The 20,185-nt window shown below is 37.4% G+C and overlaps 1 protein-coding gene across 1 annotated transcript in view; it reads left to right on the top strand.

Annotated features, from left to right (window-relative positions):
* si:dkey-37g12.1 (atrial natriuretic peptide receptor 1) overlaps window positions 1-20,185 on the top strand; it is a 169,383-nt gene that overhangs the window by 70,787 nt on the left and 78,411 nt on the right. Inside the window, exons 9-12 of the mRNA XM_051928534.1 lie at window positions 5,328-5,463; window positions 10,728-10,822; window positions 12,950-13,094; window positions 13,797-13,878. Coding sequence (XP_051784494.1) covers window positions 5,328-5,463; window positions 10,728-10,822; window positions 12,950-13,094; window positions 13,797-13,878 — 458 coding nt within the window. The remainder of the gene's footprint in view (window positions 1-5,327; window positions 5,464-10,727; window positions 10,823-12,949; window positions 13,095-13,796; window positions 13,879-20,185) is intronic.

Genomic DNA, 20,185 nt, shown 5'->3' with positions numbered 1-20,185 from the left:
TGACCTCGCCATTTAGATAAAGCCTAATCTTTATGCTTCAGGCTGCAAAGGTATAATGTCTGTGCAAGCCTTTTATTCTGTAGGGACATGTGAGCTACAAGATTGATTTATGTTGCATTCATTTTTTTGCATTTAGCTTGAAAATAATAATAATAATAACACCAATAATAATACTACTACTACTACTCCTAATAATAATAATAATACTAATAATAAACGTCATTATTTACTTTCAGGGTAGCACTACAAGCAGGCTTTTTGACTGACTGAAAAATACTCTTTGAATTCAGTGAACAGTAAAATCAGATTAGCAGTGTCACTCATGGCTGCTTGCCAGAAGAGATATTAAATGTACAGTACTTTTCACACTGAAGCTTTAAGCACTGGGCTACGGAATTAATCTCTCTTAGAATATTATAGATTTAATGTTCTGTAATCGGAATTAAAGTCCCAGTAGAAATTGTGAAATATTATATTTCTCTATGTGCTGTGTCTGCCTGCAAATAAAACAACCCTGTTAAGAATTACCATTCATTGCCTTCAACCACTACTCACCTTTCCTTATACTTCTGCATGTTTTATTGTGTTCAGAATAAAAACTTTAAACTCTTTCTAAATTAATTTCAAATTAAAAAAACTGAAAATTACAGGTTTCATTACCTTTTAGCTGTTAATGATTAGTAAAGAAACATGTACTATTCTTTTAGGATTTAAGTCCACAGTTTCATATCCTAACATTCTCAAACCCTCTTTATCCAATACAGGGTTTTGGGGAATTGAAGACTATGTCAGTACCAGAGGACACAAAGCACATAACAGCGCTGGAAAGCTTGCCTGTCTATCACAGGGTCTTACCACACACACACTCAAACAGTGTCAATATGGAATTGGCAAGTCATCTACAATGCTTGTCATATATCCCATACATATGTCTAAATCACTGGTCAAGCTCTATTAAAAAAGAGCAAAAAATGGAGGGTTGCACATTTTAGCACACAGAATGCTTCATCAGTACAATAAATAATGAATTAAAAAAATACATTTAAGTCTTCTACCGAATGTGAGACTAGCTCAATCCAATTTAGCGGCTTATATTTTTTAGGATACACAACCCGTGACAGGGGATGCAGAAGCCAGTGAATTTCTTTGTGCCGGTCCCAACCCTAGATAAATGGGGAGGGTTATGTCAGACTGGGCATAAAATTGTGTAAAATTCTGGCAGATCAATATGCAGACAACAATACAGATTTTTATACCAGATCGGTCGAGGTTCGGGGAAGGAAGGAGATGTGTCCAGAGGCAGGAGGAGAAGAGAAAGGTAAAGATAGTGGAACTGAGGGTAAGAACTTTGAATGTTGGCAGTATGACTGGTAAGGGGAGAGAGTTAGCTATGATGGAGAGAAGGAGGGTTGATATATTGTGTGTTCAACAGACTGAATGGAACTGGAGTAAGGCCAGGTAGATCGGACGTGGAATAAACTTGTTCTATTATGGTTTGGATGGGAGGAGAAATGGGGTAGGAGTTATTCAGAAGAAACAGTATGTCAAGAGTGTCAGACAGAGTGATGATTATGAAGCTGGAAATTGGAGGTCATGATGAATGTTGTTAGTGCATATGCCCCACAAGTTGGGTGTGCAATGGATGAGAAAGAAGATTTCTGGAGTGAGTTGGATGAAGTGATGAACAGTGTACCCAAGGGACAAAAGGTGGTGATTGGAGCGGATTTCAATGGACATGTTGGTGCAGAGAACAGAGGACATGAGTATGTGATGGGTAGGTATGGTGTCAAAGAGAGGAATGTAGAAGGTCAGATGGTAGTAGATTTTGCGAAAAGGATGGACATGGCTGGGGTGAATATGTATTTTAAGAAGAGGAAGGAACATAATGTGACATATAAAAGTGGAGGAAGTGGAAGTGCACACAGGTAAATTATATCCTATGCAGGATGGTCAATCAAAGGAAATTGAAGACTGCAAAGTGGTGGCAGAGGAAGTGTAGTTAGGCAGCATAGGATGGTGGTCTGTAGGATGACGTTGGAGATCAAGAAGAGGAAGAGAGTCAGGGCAGAAGCAAGGATCAAATGGTGGAAGTCGTAAAATGAAGACTGTAAGGTTGAGTTCAGACTATACATAGGAAGAGGTTGGCGAAGAAGAAGTGGGATAGTCAAAGAGATGTAGAAAGTAGACATAAACACAAGGAGATAAGGCATAAGGTGAAGAGAGAGGTGGTGAAGACTATGATGAGTTGTGTGAGAGGCTGGACACTAAGGGCCAGTTTATACTTCACTTCTATACACACTTCTCAGCATTCATTTGATGCGTCCTCTGAGCATGTCTTCAGAAATGAATGTGATACATGCTGAAGTTACAGTACCAGCAATAAGTCGGGGGGCGCAGTGTGATCAAGTCGGAACATGATATCAGAGTCTCTGTTTAATATCTACATGTGACAGAAAGCCGCTTTGCAGATCCTACAGAATCGATATGCGTGCTTCGATATTGGATGAATGGTTCGATGTGGTGAAGCAAAATGCTGACATACAAATGCATTGGTGGTGCTTTTATATTCAAGCATCGCATATTCCCCAACATAACACGATGATATGACATGACACAATACATTTTAAAGGTCTCACATACCACCTTCTTTTTTTTTCTGCACCTTTACAACAGCATCATATTGTACTACAGTGTATTTGAGCCACAGAGAAAAAAAAATCATAAACGCCATCTTAAACCCAACCCAGTTGTTAATTGCTACGTGCTACTGAGGATGCAGGGAGTAGAGTTTGTGAAGGTGGATGACTTTGAATACTTGGGATCAACAGTAGACAGTAACAGGGATTGTGGAAGAGAGGTGAAAAAGAGAGTGCAGTGCAGGGTGGAATGGGTGATGAAGAGTGTCAGGAGTAATTTGTGACAGACGGGTATCAGCAAGAGTGAAAGGGAAGGTCTACAGGATGGTAGTGAGACCAGCTATGTTATATGGGTTGGAGACGGTGGCACTGACCAGAAAGCAGGAGACAGAGTTGGAGGTAGCAGAGTTAAAGATACTAAGATTTGCATTGGGTGTGACGAGGATGGACAGGATTAGAAATGAGTACATTAGTGGGTTAGGTCAGGTTGGATGGTTGGGAGACAAAGTCAGAGAGGTAAGATTCTGTTGGTTTGGACATGTGCAGAGGACAGATGCTGGGTATATTGGAAAAGGGATGCTAAGGACAGAGGTGCCAGTCAAGGAGGAAGGCATAAGAGAAGGCTTATGGATCTGGTGAGAGAGGGCATGCAGGTGATGGGTGTAACAGAGCAAGACGCAGAAGACAGGAAGAGATGGAAAAAGAACGGGAGCAGCTGAAAGAAGAAGATGTTTTTAGGATACATCTTGGCAGATTCAGATCTTAGACAGAAGACAGCTCTGAGCGGGGTGTTTGTTCATCACAGAGCACAATCATCCATACAACCACACTGCCACTTGGCCAGTGTAATATTGCCAAATAAGTAAACTTGTTTGTCTTTGCTAGCTAGACAAACTTTACACATAACTGATGTAAATGATCCTATTCTCATTGATGTCCAGATTTTGCTAAAAAACGATTGTTTTGGGTTAATGTAAACAACTGTGAAAGTGCTGTGTCCTTGTAGTTTAATCAACTCCATGAAAATAAGTATTCATATGACATGTCTAAACCAAAATTACAAAGTTCATTGGTATGATAACTGCCTTTATCAATGATATAGTGCATTTTTCTAGACAAGGAATGTTTCCGTGAGATCCTCACCCCTAAGAATATTGCTATGAAAAAATCTGTTATGTATAATCATTCAAACCTGCAAGTAATGCTGAACTTAGTATCTTCACGACATTTGATGTAAAGAAGAAATCAGCTCTGGAAAGTACAGCAGCATGGACACACTTACACTCGCATGCGTATTAAGTGTCACTGGGTCTAATTTGCAGATGTGTGCACAAAAATCTGTAAGTATTCTGCAGATTGTATAGAATTTTGAAATTGTATTATTTAAAATGCTCACCATTAAAATGATCCAAAAAATGTGATTCCAAAGAGGTTTTATTAATTAAAAATATTTCCATCCATCTCTTTTATAAACTCACAAGGCTGTGTGGAGTCTAGGCTTCATTCAGTAGCTTTCAGTAAAAGGCAGAAATACTCCCTGGATGGGACATCAGTTCATCACTGGAAACATTTACTCAGAAATTCCCTTTATGTGCCTCTGTAAATGTTGGGAATACATAAGTTAATGAATTAGTAAACAAAAAGCGAAGCCTACATTGAATATGGAAGCCAAGTTATACAGTTCAGTTTTAATATGTTGAGAGAACAACCAAAAACACACATTTCAGTGTACCTGTTATAAAGAGAAAATAAAAATTGAAATTTCTTGAATTCAATTTATGCGAGTACAGAAATATTTTCTGAGAGAATATAAAAACTCAGGCTGGCACTGACGATTGTCGAAAATGCTAAACTGAATGTGTGTTTGTGCATCTTTGTGTGTCCATTATGCAAATCCACCACTTTGAATCACTAAAACATTTTGCAAAGATACCCAGTTTATACAGAGGAAGACCAGAGGCAATGTTTCATTTAGATATTTTTCCTCTTTTATTTTGTGACTCCACATGCTCTTTATTAGGGAACTGCCCCTATGAGGACTTTTTGGGACTTGGCGCAGGTTTAAAAGTTGCTTCCGTAGTTGGGTTTAGTCAGTAAAATTGTTGTTTGAGACCAAAATATTATCCCCTTGTAATTTTATTTAGAGACCTCACCCATACTAAATGCCACCCTATGAAGCACCAGGTAACCAACTCCCAAGAATATGTTATAGCTGATATGTCTCACCCTCAGTAATTGCAAATAGAAGTCAAAACAGATAAAGCATGCATTTTTCAGTGGGTTTTATATTGTGTCAGTATGTTTATTTATGTGTGCATGATTTTGTATGTGAATATATTGTATTGCCACAATAAAAGAAGAAAGAATGTTACAGGCACAGTATTTCAGCTCTGTAGCCTTCAGATTTTTTTTTTTACCTGATTTAATGTTTACTTCAAAAATGAAAAAATATTTCCATTTTCAATTTGACATTTTCTGATGAGTACACTATGACATCCATAGCCAACCTTGTTTAGATATTTTTAGGATCTGACAGATCAGAAAAACATCATTTTGAAATACTACTTTAAAACTGATTAAAATTGAAAGAAAACAGCTGTGACTTTTTGAATCAGATGAATGACAACTGTAGAAATGAATAACTCAATTACTGAGCGGAGCTTTAATTCTTGGCAATTTATCCTTTTGAAGGTCTCGGTTCTGGCTGCCATTTCGCATGACTCAGTGACGCTGTATGCACAGGTTTTGCACGAAGTTCTGGAAGAAGGGAAAGATCCTTACAATGGCTCTGAAATTACAGCCAGAATGAGAGGGCGAAGCATCACAGGTCTGATAACTGAATCTCTAACTTACTGTATTTTTTTTTTTTAAACAATTTATGTTCTATATGCATGTTTGGGCAAGAGAGAGGGAGAAATTCAGAGCTGAATAAAAAATAAGAATTAGAGGAAAAGGGATGGGTCTGTGTCAACCCCTGAAATAAACTTAATGTAGAGAGTAAAATCTTCATTATACCTCACTGTATATATGAAGGGTGGCATGATGGCGCAGTGGGTAGCGCTGCTGCCTCACAGTTAGGAGACCCAGGTTTGCTTCCTGGGTCCTCCCTGCGTGGAGTTTGCATGTTCTCCCCATGTCTGCATGGGTTTCCTCCAGGTACTCCGGTTTCCTCCGACAGTCCAAAGACATGCAGGTTAGGTGCACTGGTGATTCTAAATTGTGCTTGGTGTGTGTGCCCCGCGGTGGGCTGGCGCCCTACCCGGGGTTTGTTTCCTGCCTTGCATGCTGGGATTGGCTCCAGCAGACCCCTGTGGCCCTCTACTTAGGATATAGCAGGTTGGATAATGGATGGATGTATATATGAAAAGAAAAAATAGCCTTCATATTTAACTACTTAATAGTTCTGAATGTCTCATCTTTTTACCTTTTTGCCATATTTAAAAATAAAATACAAAGTTAAAACGCCATTTTTACCCATAATTTTTATAGCGTGCACTTACATATTTTTATGTCGTATAAATTATGTATACACACAAATAAATACACCAACTAGTTGATTTGTTTTCTGAATCTGCACTTTCATAATGGCGTCACAAACAACCAGAGCACTAGGTAAAAGGCAAGACCCAACCATGGACAGGGCACTAATCCTTTGTAGGTACACTCACTCCATGTTGATTTAGGACTGACATTTAAACATAGTTATATCTTTTTGTCAAGAAAATTTCAGTACTGGAAACGAGAAAACCCATGTGTGAATATGCAAACTCAAAAATGGAAGATTTTTTCACAAATTAAAATAAAAGTCTTTGTGGCCATGAAGCAGGTGGCAACAATGCTAGAAAGGGCAACTGTTCCTTTCTCTTATATAATTGCTTGCTCTCTTTCCTACCACACCATCTTAAAATAATACTCCACGTTCAGGTTATGTCACTTTCTGAATTAATTCTAATTGACCCAAAGGGATTCCACCCAGTTTATTTCAGCACTATGAAACACCTCATATGGCTGATAGGCAAGTCAAATGAACAGTTATCAATCAATGCAATATTCAATTTGGTGTCTCATAATGTGACACACGTGTGTAAAGACTACAACAGCTAAGTTCCTTTCTCTACTGCTTGTACTATGACAAATGTCATCTTAGAGGATGTTTCTGTTCCCACATAGAAATCCGAAATCATTTCAAACTTAATAGGGATAGGAAAAGCTGGGAAAACTCTCTCTCAATTCTCTGATAACAGGTGCAGCATAGTAATCTTGAAAAACGAAGTGGTCCTTCACAGCGAGTGCTTCCTTAGGCATCCAGGCCTCAGTAGAATCCAATGGCATCACCCTCAGAGTCAGTGTCAGTGATTTTGTAGCAGCTGGTTCCCAACACAACCTGCTGCATACTTAAGGAACAGTCTGGCAAGATAAGTCCTCCTTGTGAGTGCAGAAAAATGGGGCAACCAAAATAAGTGTGTGTCTGTGAAAGAGAAGATCTTTTAAAGATTCTATTCATTCATGCAACGCTAGAGAACTTCTGAAGCTCTGCATCTTAATTTTGGATGATAAATTTTAAAAGAGTTAAGTTTTCTAATGTCTTTTGTCCTGATTTAAGACAGTAATTATGGGGTCAAGCTAGTACAAGCTGGTGCTTTAGCCAGAAATTGCCTCAGCAGAAGTCCATGACTGTATGGCAAGAAACCATGCATTGCAACGGTTAGCCTTTCTAGCCAAACCAGACCAAGTGCTTATCCTTTTGGTAACAATTGCTATTCATCTATTAAAAATTATTATTATAAGCATGTTCTTATTAAGCGGACTTCACTTAAAAGTCCAGCTTCCTATTCCATAATCACAGATGAAGTATGGTTAAATGACATGCAACATAAATACAACACATAATTTTGAAATATAAACATCACAAACTATATACAGATAAATATGAATTTGTATATGTTCTTACATTTTATGTCTTCCTCCTCCCTATCAGAAAAGTCCCATCTCCTTGTTACCTACAACAAACATCTTCTAACTTCCACCCACCAAAAAAACTCCATATTTGTTCTTCCTCTGATGTCCTCCAAAATACTCTCCTTGCAACTGTAAATGATTCAAATGACAGAAAAATGTGACATCTTCCTAAAATGCTCGATATACTACTTAAAAAAGGAATAAAATGACTGATACATTAAACATCTAAGTAAACGTAAACAATTAACATATTAAATCATTTTCAATTTACAAGTAACAGAATATAAACATGTGGATTATAAATTAAAACATTTTTTTCCTAATGCCCTAAGGCTTGCCGTTATTGGATTACAGGTCTTGTTAAACAGAAAGCAAATCGGAAATGTTTTTCTACCTATGTAAACGTGAAGAGAAGATGCAAAGCATAAAATAAAGATCAACAGATATGAACCTCCACTTGAATGATTGCATGGACTTGTTAAGAACAAGGCTGGCTCTACCATATAGGTGAACTAGGCAGTCGCCTAGGGCATCAAAATTTGGGGGTTGAGGTCAGCATTTTTTTAAACAATACAAACTATCATTTAAGAACACTCTGACTCAATTCCACTTTCTGATTACATTACATTATTTTTGTGTAATAGCAAAGTTTGGTTTTAACGTCTTATGACCTACACGTGGTCTTTCAAAATCCAGGTTTACACCGTACTAATCTTCTATACATTTCTTTACTTTTTTCTGGTGAAGGTTCGTAGTTTTAAGTTTGTTTTTATGGGTGCTGTCTTAAGATTATAACTAGACTGGCACCATTATCTCAAGGTACCTGTTTAGTTGGCAGTTTAAATGAAGAGCTACAAGAAATGTTTTAGGTAAAGTAATTTGATAAAGTAGAAGGTTTTTTCTTTCTTTAGAGAGACTTTTAACACAAATAAATAAATAGGTGTTTTCTGAAATGTCACCTCTCATGAGGATATTTTTCTGAGGCAGTTTTGTAAACAGAAACTGCTATAAGAAATCAGTCATCACCAAGTAAATGAATACCAGTAGTTAGTCTAAGACCTTGGGATGAACAAATCACCTTCTTAAAAACTAAGCTACAAAACTGAGTTAATGCAGCAAGAATCAGTCTTCTGTGGGCCTGAGTTCTGTCAGTAAGTCAACATAAAATATTCTCGTCACACAGCTCTCTTCTGTTCAGCTATCTGTTGTGTTACTGACAACTACATGAACATTTCTTGTATATATACTCTGATGTCATATTCAGTATACCATAATGTATGGTGTTGTATGCATTGTGTTTATTGTTTGAAGTGTATTACTCTCATTAGCGGGTGGAGTAGTGGCTCTGAGGCTAGGGATCTGCACTGGCAATCGGAAGGTTACCGGTTCAAATCTCGTAAATGCCAATAGGGACTCTGCTCTGTTGGGCCCTTGAGCAAGGCCCTTAACCTGCAATTGCTGAGAGCTTTGATTAGTGAGAAAAGTGCTATATAAATGGGTGGCGAGTGCCCTCTTCTATGCAGTGGTGTGCTGGGGAGGCAGCATAAGGAAGAAGGATGCCTCACGCCTGGACAAGCTGGTGAGGAAGGCAGGCTCTGTTGTAGGCACGGAGCTGGACAGTTTGACATCTGTGGCAAAGCGATGGGCACTGAGCAGACTCCTGTCAATAATGGAGAATCCACTGCATCCACTGAACAGTATCATCTCCAGATAGAGGAGCAGCTTCAGCGACAGACTGCTGTCACTGTCCTTCTCCACTGACAGACTGAGGAGATCGTTCCTCCCCCACACTATGTGACTCTTCAGTTCCACCCAGGGGGGTAAACAATAACATTATACAAAGTTATTGTCTGTTTTACCTGCATTTTTTATCACTCTTTAATTTAATATTGTTTCTTTATCAGTATGCTGCTGCTGGAGTATGTGAATTTCCCCTTGGGATTAATAAAGTATTTATCTATCTATCTATCTATCTATCTATCTATCTATCTATCTATCTATCTATCTATCTATCTATCTATCTATCTATCTATCTATCTATCTATCTATCTATCTATCTATCTATCTATCTATCTAAATGCAAAGAATTATTATTATTAGTCTGTGGGAGACATGCAAGAAAGAATTTTGCTGTAACTATGTATACATAACAGTGAATTTGAATTTGAAAATGAAGCCTCAATAATCTCAATTATTTTTTGTACTGATGTCACTGTTATAGTATACCAATGCAATTCCAATTTGGAGTACTTCCTGTATTATACTGTATATGCACATTTTTAACATCATGATAAGTTGTGATGAACGACACATTGGGAGCGGCATTCCAGCTGGAATTGGTTTGGAATCTTTACCTGGCATGGACACCAATAGCACAGAAGGGCAGAACAATATATCTAGATTATTGTCCCCTTCAGTCGTTAAGTTGTAGCAGCCCTGGGTCTTGGTGCCCATTCGGACACCAGCATGGAATGCCTGGAATTTTACTCTGGTAGTGAGGGGGTGCTTTGGGTCTTCCATATGACCTGGAAGTGCTTACCACAGCAGAGTCTCTGGCACCGGAAGTACTCCCGGGTCCTCAATAAAAGAGACCACACTTCTTTGTCCAGGTGAGTAAGCACCAGGAGCGGAGACAGGCAGCTCTTGCCTCACAGTAGTAGCAGTGTACAGAAGAGCAGAGAAAAGCAGGGACACCATGTATAATTGTTATACTGAGGTATTCTTGTAATAAATCCTCTTTGTTTTGAACCCGGGACTTGTTTAATGCATTGTGTTTGGTGTTTGGGGATCTGTGGCACACCCTAGCTTCCACAAAGTAAACATATTTTTAGACTCTAGGAAAATTAACTTTCTGTACTATAATTTAATCCTTTTGCAACCTTTCTTACAAATGCAACATTCACATATAGCAGATATGTTTGCATGAGGCACACGGTGGAAAACTAAGTTTACTTTGCAAAAGCACATACTGTATACATGGAGTTAATATGTTACAAATGATCTGTTCTTAGTAGACTGCACCATGTTAAACATTTTTAAAAATGTGCTGCTTTACAAGGCAGACATTGTCAAGACTCCATTATCTTGTTTGAGGCCATATTTACCATCCTCTGTATGCTTATTATTTTTAAGGCATCCAAGGGGATGTTACAATCGATGAAAATGGGGACCGAGAATCTGATTATATGATGTATCAAATTCAAAATGATGAAAATGGATCCTTTGTGGTAAGAGATATTTCTCATCTAATAATATTATTAATATTCGACTAGGGTCTCTGTGAATGGCTAGCATCAAATTACCTATAACTTGCTTCATTTTCTTCAGGTTTATACCAGCTTTTTTACTTTGAAGTTGGTTTATTATTTTAAAAAGTGTTTTTTTCCTTTAGACATAAAAGTATCATTACCATTAATGGTAGTGAATGTGGTGTGTGCAAATGCAGCACATTTAGGGTAATAAAACATAGGCTGTCATGGTCTCACTCAGGTCAAAGAAGCTGCTTCACATCCTTTTTGTTCATTACTTGGTCACTGACTGTGTGTCATTCACATGACTGTGTGGATTTCCTTAGGGTGATGATATATCTCAAAGACAATTGTGTCAGGTTAATTGGCAGTTCTTAAAAGTCTGTGTTGGAGTTTGCATGTAGTAGTGTCCAATCAGGGATTGGTTTTATCATTCTGCCTGACATTGGTATGGTAGGAAGATCTGATGATTTGTGGATTTCCCCTTGGGGATTAATAAAGTATCTATCTATCTATCTATCTATCTATCTATCTATCTATCTATCTATCTATCTATCTATCTATCTATCTATCTATCTATCTATCTATCTATCTATCTATCTATCTATCTATCTATCTATCTATCTATCTGGTTTCTTCGTGTAAATGATAAAGCAAGTTTAGAAAATGAATGGTTGGTAATAAGACATTAAATTAAGTCCTACTTCATTACCCAGCTTGTCTTTATACACAGTGTGGTTACCACATTACTATGAAAAAATACTATATTGATTGCATTTACTTTGTTTTAATAAAGACTTGAACTGCTTACACTTCCACACTTTTATTTTAATAGTTTTTCTATCATGTTCAACCAATAACATCCATCTAGTTTTTAAATCATTACATGGTAGTAAGGAGCGATGTGTTGTAGGACCTACATGGTAGCCCAGAGCTGAGTACACTTGCTCTGTTCACTCACATTAACCTAATCTGAATGTCTTTGGGACATAAAACAGGAGACCACTGATGCAGGCACAGGATGGCCCACACAGACCACCTGGGGTAAGAATTAAATTAAGGTCCTTGGAGCTGGGAGCTGGCAGCTTTCGTCACTTTATACTATGTTCACTAAGTAGTGGCATGAGTATTGAGAATATATGTGTTGTAAGAAGTGCTTTCTTCTTTAATTAAGAATGTGCATTTATTTGCTATTAACATTAAATAACTGAAATAAGTACACCACATACTGTATATGCACATGTTCTGTATATGTATATTTTTAAACTGTGATAAATATTAAACTAACCCAATTCATCAGCCTATTTCATATATAAAAATATATTGAGCTACAAATCCTGTCATTTAGGTAAACCAGGAATGAGTCTTAAATAATTGATTAGGGACTTCAGACAAGGATAAAAAGAAATATTACATTGTAAAATCAGGTACTGGCACAGATACATTCTTCCGGTCTTTGGTATTCAGGCATGGGGAGTATCCTGAATGAATAAGGTGTATCTGTTGTCATGTTACACAGCAAGGGAGACTGTTGTTCCTGTTCTTGTTTTTTATTGTCCTTTTAGAACAGAGGTTCTTAACCCTAGGTCCGTGGACCCCTATGGGTCCATGGATGGGTTTCATGGGGTCAGATAAAAATGTATATAAAATTAATTAATTAATATAAAATTAATATTCACTATTCAGCCCATTACTGTTGATTTTTCTCACGTGAAATTTCTAATATGATTTTTCTTGTGCATTATGTCTCTCGACGTTAATTTTTTTTGCAAGTATTCATCTTACCTAAGCTTAATGCATGAGTTACATACTCATAGAAAAATAACACACAAGAAAAATAATGTCGAGAAAAATGTTGCGCGAGAAACATCACGTGAGAAAAATAGCAGTCACCATACAGATGAATATTTCTGGGGAAGGGGTCCATAGCTTTCATCTGATTCTTAAAGGGGTTTGTGACTCAAAAATGGTTAAGAATCACCATTTTAGAATGTGAGCAGTCATAGAGAGCAATAGAAATTAACTCCATGTCTAGCCTGGCCACAAAGAGTTAGCATTTTAAAAACTGAATATATTTCATTATGTTAATTAGCTGTTTTTTATCAGGTTGTAGCCAAATACTTTGGAAACAGGAAAACCTATGAACAGGTTCCTGGATTTCAAATATTATGGCCAGGAGGAAGAGCTAGTGTTCCATTGGATACTCCTATGTGTGGATTTAAAGGAGAGTTCTGTAACAACCATCAAAAAGGTATCTTCACTTTGTCATTCTTGAATTCTGTACTGAAAATGTTCAATTCTGTTGGTCTATCTGAAACTTTAATTTGATCAATTCATCTGGATTTTCTATCTCTTCTCTTGAAAGCCTTTATGTAAATTTAACCCAACTACTAAAATAGACAAGTTACAGGAACCAAGACTTGTACCCTTGTGTCAGTGAAGTAATTTTTTCTGATAATGTCAGTCATAAATGTACTATCCTCGATTTCTGCATCCATTATCTAACCTGCACCTAATCTTCAGGATCATGAGGGTTCAAGCCCAACCTGGCAGGACTGGGCGCATGTAGGACCAAACTGTGGATTTAGTGCCAAGTCGTTGCAGGGTATAAATCTGCTTCATATTATTTAAAAGAAATTAGAAACTGTTTTCTTAGATAACAAGGAATAATAAAGTTATTTTTGTTTTAATTGGTTTTACTATCCAGGTCTAATCTCCTGGTATGTTTGCAGTGAATGTTTAGTAACTCTTTTAGATTGTTTCAAGGTTATACTTTTTTGTCTATTCACACATGCTGGTATAATTTCTTACAACTGTACTCATATTTTCTTTTTTATTACATTAAGTATGTACTTTTACATGCAATTGAGTTTAAATCGTTATAAAAAATAGAGATATATTGCAAAGTTTTGGGACAGGGCCCAATATTAATTTTTCATTCATGGTATTTCAGGTGCAAACAGCATCATTATTGCAGCAGGAGTAATGGGCTGCCTGTTTGTCATTGTTACAGTTGCCTTGAGCCTGATTTACAGGTAGGACATTTGCTACCAGCTGAATGTATGTACATTACTTCACAGTTTTCATGAGAGTGAGAGAGAGGGAGGTTGGGAGCATGCACTGATACAGTATGTTGCCACACCTACCACACAATGGACCACTTCAGGATCCCAAATTAGGTCCCAAGTGCAGCCGTGCAATGGGTGACACCTCAGCACCACACTAGTTTGAATGGAGTGGAACAATCCTGCCACCAACCCTCAATTTTTCCCTGCAAGTTGGAGGACCTGCTCACAGGGCTGGATGCAGTTTAACGTCATACCCAGGACAGAGCAATTGCAGGTTAAGGGCCTGACGGAGTGGGATCACTGCTGGCATTTACAGGATTCGCACAGACAACCTTCCAATTGCCGTCACAGATCCGTAGCGTCAGAGCCATTTTATTTTGTACCTCAATATGTTGTGACTGAAGGAGGCTTTTAATTAAAGTGCATGTATGAAGGCAGTTTGAATCCTGTCACTTTCTACCTGTGGGCTGAGGAAATGCAAGGTAGCCTGGGGATTTCATTGACTGTTTTATCTTAAAAAACATCTATATCTGGCTGGTTTCCAATTTTTGATATATCATTAGTAAAATCTCCCATAGGTTTGTCTTGTGAATGCATTATTAGCAAAAAGTCACTGAAGCAAATATTATAACGGCTGAGAAATGCTTTAGAGCAGATGCGAGAAACTGATTGAAAACTATTTAAAAATGTCAGTTTTCTGTGATAATTGTTAGAGGATGTGCCCATGTTTATAAAGTTGACTTTAATACAGGGCTCTTTAAAAATCTATTCAATTAACATATTTAAGAAACTTTTTGTTTTAGATTAGATGAAGATATCCTTTTTTGTGTCTATTATCATCATTAAATATTGAATATCAGATTTTAAAAAAATTATTTTTCGTGTTTTTAACACATGAAAGTGTTTAAATACTTAGACGCATACTTTGTATTTATAGCTTAAAAAGGCTGCATTATTGTTTGAATTTGGCAATATAAAGATAAAGTTAAAGGATTAGGTGCAAGTCATTGTTTCAAAGTGCAACTGAGACTAAGTGAAGACCTCCATGGATGCATTCATTTTAAAAACACAGTGTACTACTGAAGTCTTGTATACTGTGAGATTATATTCCAAGAGAAGACTGCCATCCAGTGGTGAAATAAAAACAAAAACAAAAAAAACCTTTTTTTCCACAGAATATATGCCATTGGTCTCCTGCCAGACTCAGTAGGTTATAAAGTCAAGTCAACTCTAGAGAGATAATTTGCAAATTAAACTCAGAATAAAAACGTGCAATAGATTTCTGTAATTAACTATAGTAATAGGGGGTTAGGGACAAAATAAATATAAAAGCAACAAATTAGCTGGAATGTGAATGCTTTGCTAGAAGAGCCTCAGTTTGTATCATTTAAAAATGAGTTAAGTGCCATGTTAAGGAAGAATGCTATCATAGGTTAAAGGACTGCCAATAAAATGTCAAAATAAGAAAATAAGTAAGAAATTAAATTACAAATGGGATTAGCTGTAATGATAAACTACTGAAGTCTTATACATTGTTTCATTATTATAGATAGCGTCACACACTTTATGGAAGTTAGAATGCATAACTTATACTATAAGCAAATTTCACTTCCAATATTTAAGATCATCAAACAGGAAAAAAAAAATCATTGTCAAATCAGTTTTTACAAAGTGGAGGCAAGGCTGCCTGTGAAACTGGCATATGGATTCATTCTCATATATCTTTCTCACATATAGCTATGATTTCCTTGTAATGACCAACAAATTAGATTAAAAATGCAAAAAGATCATGTATACAGGGCTTAATGCTCTCTAGCAATGCTTTCGATTTCCGTGATATGGCTGATTTAGAGTCATAATAAAAATGTTATCTCCCTTCCAGTACCCCAGCATAGGCTTTCCCAGGGAAGATGAGAAGCGTGACTCCTCAATAACTCGAACAAACCTTCTTGCCACCCATTTTTAAATATGGAGGCCATCACCGCACTCCCAACAGTTCCACAATATTATTCCTGCATTCCATGCAACACTGAAAATGAATCTTCAACAAAATGCTTCTAAAATATCCACTTCTTTCAGCATTTTCTGCTAAATCACATCCATCTTTGTGGTCTCGCCAATATGGACTTTTTTAATTACTGCAGTGTAGTCCAACCATTGTTTCCTGCATTGCCGCCTTTTAGGAGAAAGAATCCACTGAGATAAGGAGTTTCTGAAAGTGCTACTTCCTGCTCTTGACAATATACTCACTTACGTTAATGCTTCCATTACCTTTGGTGAGACCAGTCATGTTGAGAGTACCCTACCAAATCTTTCTGATTCATTGAAAAGTTTACCAGAACCTCTTAGAAGTCCTACAAAAGGTTTTAGTTTAATTAATTATTTTTTTACTATTTTAATTTGTTTTCCAAAGTGGCTTTTTCCAATCCAGAGCTGAGGAGGACTGAACCCTATGCTAGAACCACCATGTGTAAGGTGACCCTGGGTTGACTATGAGTCATTTTCTTCTTGTAAACAATTCAGAATTAAAAATGGTGGTACTGAGATATTGAGTCAGTTCCCAGTTATTCAGTCCTTGGCAGCCTTGAGAAATAATCTACAACCCAAAGGAGGGGCAACGTGGTGGAAGTTGCTGTGTAGATCACAAGCGAAACAACAATTAGTGCAAGGTTTTTTTTAAATCTTAGATGTAAATATGTATTTAAAGGGGAGTGACAGATGCATTCAAGGTGGAGGTGGGATTACATCAGGGATCGGCTCTGAGCCCTTTCTTATTTGCAATGGTGATGGACATATTGACAGACGAGATTAGACAGGTGTCCCTGTGGACTATGATGTTTGCTGATGACATTGTGATCTGAGCAGGTTGAGGAGACCCTGGAGAGGTGGAGATATGCTCTAGAGAGAAGAGGAGTGAAAGTCAGTAGGAACAAGACAGAATACATGTGTGTAAATAAGAGGGAGATCAGTGGAATGGTGAGGATGCAGGGAGTAGAGTTGGCAAAGGTGGATGAGTTTAAATACTTGGGATCAACAGTACAGAGTAATGGGGATTGTGGAAGAGAGGTGAAAAGGAGAGTGCAGGCAGGGTGGAATGGGTGGAGAAGTCAGGAATGATTTGTGACAGATGGATATCAGCAAAAGTGAAAGGGAAGGTCTACAGGACGGTAGTGAGACCAGCTATGTTATATGGGTTGGAGACGGTGGCACTGACCAAAAAACAGGAGACAGAGCTGGAGGTGGTAGAGTTAAAGATGTTAAGATTTGCATTGGGTGTGACGAGGATGGATAGGATTAGAAATGAGTACATTAGAGAGTCAGCTCAGGTTGGACGGTTGGGAGACAAAGTCAGAGAGGCAAGATTGTGTTGGTTTGGACATGTGCAGAGGAGAGATGCTGAGTATATTGGGAGAAGGATGCTAAGGATAGAGCTGCCTGGCAAGAGAAAAAGAGGAAAGCCCAAGAGAAGGTTTATGGATGTGGCGAGAGAGGACACGCAGGTGATAGGTGTAACAGAACAAGATGCAGAGGACAGAAAGATATGGAAGAAGATGATCCGCTGTAACCCCTAACGGGAGCAGCCGAAAGAAGAAGAAGAAGTTAGCATTTTGATACAGACGTTACCACTACTGCCTTACTTTTCAAGTGTTCTGCATTCAAATCCTGTGTCCGATCATTGTTTTTGTGGAGTTTGCATGTTCTCCATGTAGCTGCATGGGTTTTCTTATTGGTTCTGTGGTTTTCATCCAAAAATGTGTATGTAAGGTTAATTGATGATTCTTAATTGGACCCTGTGTAGGTGTGTACTGTGAGTACATCCCTGGATTGGACTGTCTCCTTGTCCAGGGTTGATTCTTACTGTATGCTCATCGATACTCAGGCTCCTGTAAATTAAATTAAACAAGCATGAAAATATTATATGTTTTGGTACAGCAATATACTGTGAATAAATGAAAAAAGAGAGAGTTAAGTTCCCATGTCCAAGAGAATGCCCTATTTAAGGTTTCAAAAAGAAAAATTAACATTTTTTTTTTTTTTTGTTCTGTATTTTGCCTTATACAATTTCTTGTATTAGGAATCAAGTTATGATAACACCAAGAAACAAATAATTTCAGTGTATCTCCACCAAAGTTCAAGTCACCAGGTGCTGTGAGGTCTGACTCCTTGGTTAGTTGGTTTTAGACTGAACGCCTACTTGTGATCAAGTTCTGGTTTATTTGGTCGTGTAGATGAAAGTGGGGGAAGTCATGATTGTTCTCCCAGAAGTGATGTCAGATATTTTCTGGTGGGTGTTCCTCCATTCGGGGCGGCACGGTGGCTCAGTGGTAGCACTGCTGCCTCGCAGTAAGGAGACCTGGGTTTGCTTCCCGGGTCCTCCCTGCGTGGAGTTTGCATTTTCTCCCCGTGTCTGCGTGGGTTTCCTCCGAAAGGTTAGGTGCATTGGAGATTCTAAATTGTTCCTAGTGTGTGTGTGCGTGCCCTGCGGTGGGCTGGCACCCTGCCCGGGGTTTGTTTCCTGCCTTGCACCCTGTGTTGGCTGGGATTGGCTCCAGGAGACCCCTGTGACCCTGTAGTTAGGATATAGTGGGTTGGATAATGGATGGATGGTGTTTCTCCATTCTAAAAGAGTAGTTAGTACCTGTGTCATACCTTAAATGTTTTCTCTATGTCACCCTACACCATAACTCATTAAACACTCACGAGACTCACAGGTTTGAGAATATGTGCACTTAGTTATAATGCTGTTTCATGTAAATGAAAAGAACATCTGGCACCAATGGTACTTAATGTTCATGTGGTTTGAATTGTGGTGGTGATCTCATCTGTTTGACAGAGTGATATTCAGTATCCTTGTAATTATGCATATCTGATTAGTAGTACTATACATACACAGGGGAAACTGAATATGTTGTAAATGTTCCTTTTTCAGCTGTAATCAATAGCATCAGGAGTTATTTTGGATGATGGTTTATTGTACAAATTTGTTAAGCAAACTACAAATAATATTTACTGATTTTGATTACAAAATGAATCTCATTAAAAGAAAGGGCATGAGCATATACTGTATATGCAATGATGTTTTTATTTTGAGAAGTTTTAACTTTGTGTATTTAAAATTTTCAGTTACACATTAGAGCAACTCTTTTTTAACATCTATTGGTAACTTCCACATTTCATCATTGAGAAAATGAATTAAATAATTTGATTTCAAGTGAATTCATTTTAAAGTAAAGTATCCCTTATCTTCTCTTATGGAATAATATATGTGCTTTTGTTTATGGGAGAAAAGTCTCAGCTTCCCTTAGTTTTTACAGGATATAACATATTAATCTATCTCCCAAGACTCAGATTATAAATTGTTTTATGTGTAGGTTTTTAGCACCATTGCTCTAATGAAATGCAGCAGGTGCCTTTTGGTTTAACAGTATAATATAGGTCACAGGCCTTCCTAACTAATGCAAGTTTACAATACGTCTAGATTTCCAAGCAGTACACAGAGGACAAAACAACTGTGAATTAATAAGCTCGGAGGTAGTCTCTCCAAGGAAGATTAACAGATAGTGGTGAGACAAAGAAATAATGACTTGCTTCTAATTACGATAATGAGTCACCTTACTGATAACATTCTTTAAACAAAAGCCAAGCAGAGTTCTTACGCTTGTAAATTAATAAATATTTATTTAACAAAAAAAACATTGTTGTTTTAGATGCACAAGATGGAAAAAAATATGTGTCTTTAGGTGTGGTACATAGAGTGCATGTTTTCATCTGGGTCGGTAGAATACTAACACTTTCAGATGTATAACATGTTGTTTATTTTTTTCTTACATCCCTTAATATAATTTTCCATGTTGATTAAAGGCCTTTTTCATATCTTCACAGGCATAAGACTGCATTTAAAAAGCTTAACACCTTCTACCTCTTACTTTGCATAAATCTTAAATTGCTGCATTCCAATAATTTCTGCTTCGTTGCATACAAGGCATCATTCTTCATACATTCATTCCACATATAATTTCACGAGGAACTAGTTTGATTGCTTTGCTTGGACTCCAGATTGATATAACTTATATTTTTGTGTGTACAGATTTCTGTATACTTGTCTTAATTTTTTTCTTTGATATGAGAAACTGAATGGACCTTATCTAATACAAATAATTTTCCAAATAAATTTCACCAAACAAAAAAAAAAGCTGTTCTTACAAGGTTAAATGTTATTTCCATAATGAAAAAGAAACAAAGTTAAAGATACAGCATTTTGGCTGTATAGCCT

The sequence above is a fragment of the Erpetoichthys calabaricus genome, chromosome 5 (genome assembly GCF_900747795.2).
Source record: "Erpetoichthys calabaricus chromosome 5, fErpCal1.3, whole genome shotgun sequence".
Classification (NCBI taxonomy): domain Eukaryota; kingdom Metazoa; phylum Chordata; class Cladistia; order Polypteriformes; family Polypteridae; genus Erpetoichthys; species Erpetoichthys calabaricus.
This window is presented reverse-complemented; position numbering and strand designations above follow the sequence as displayed.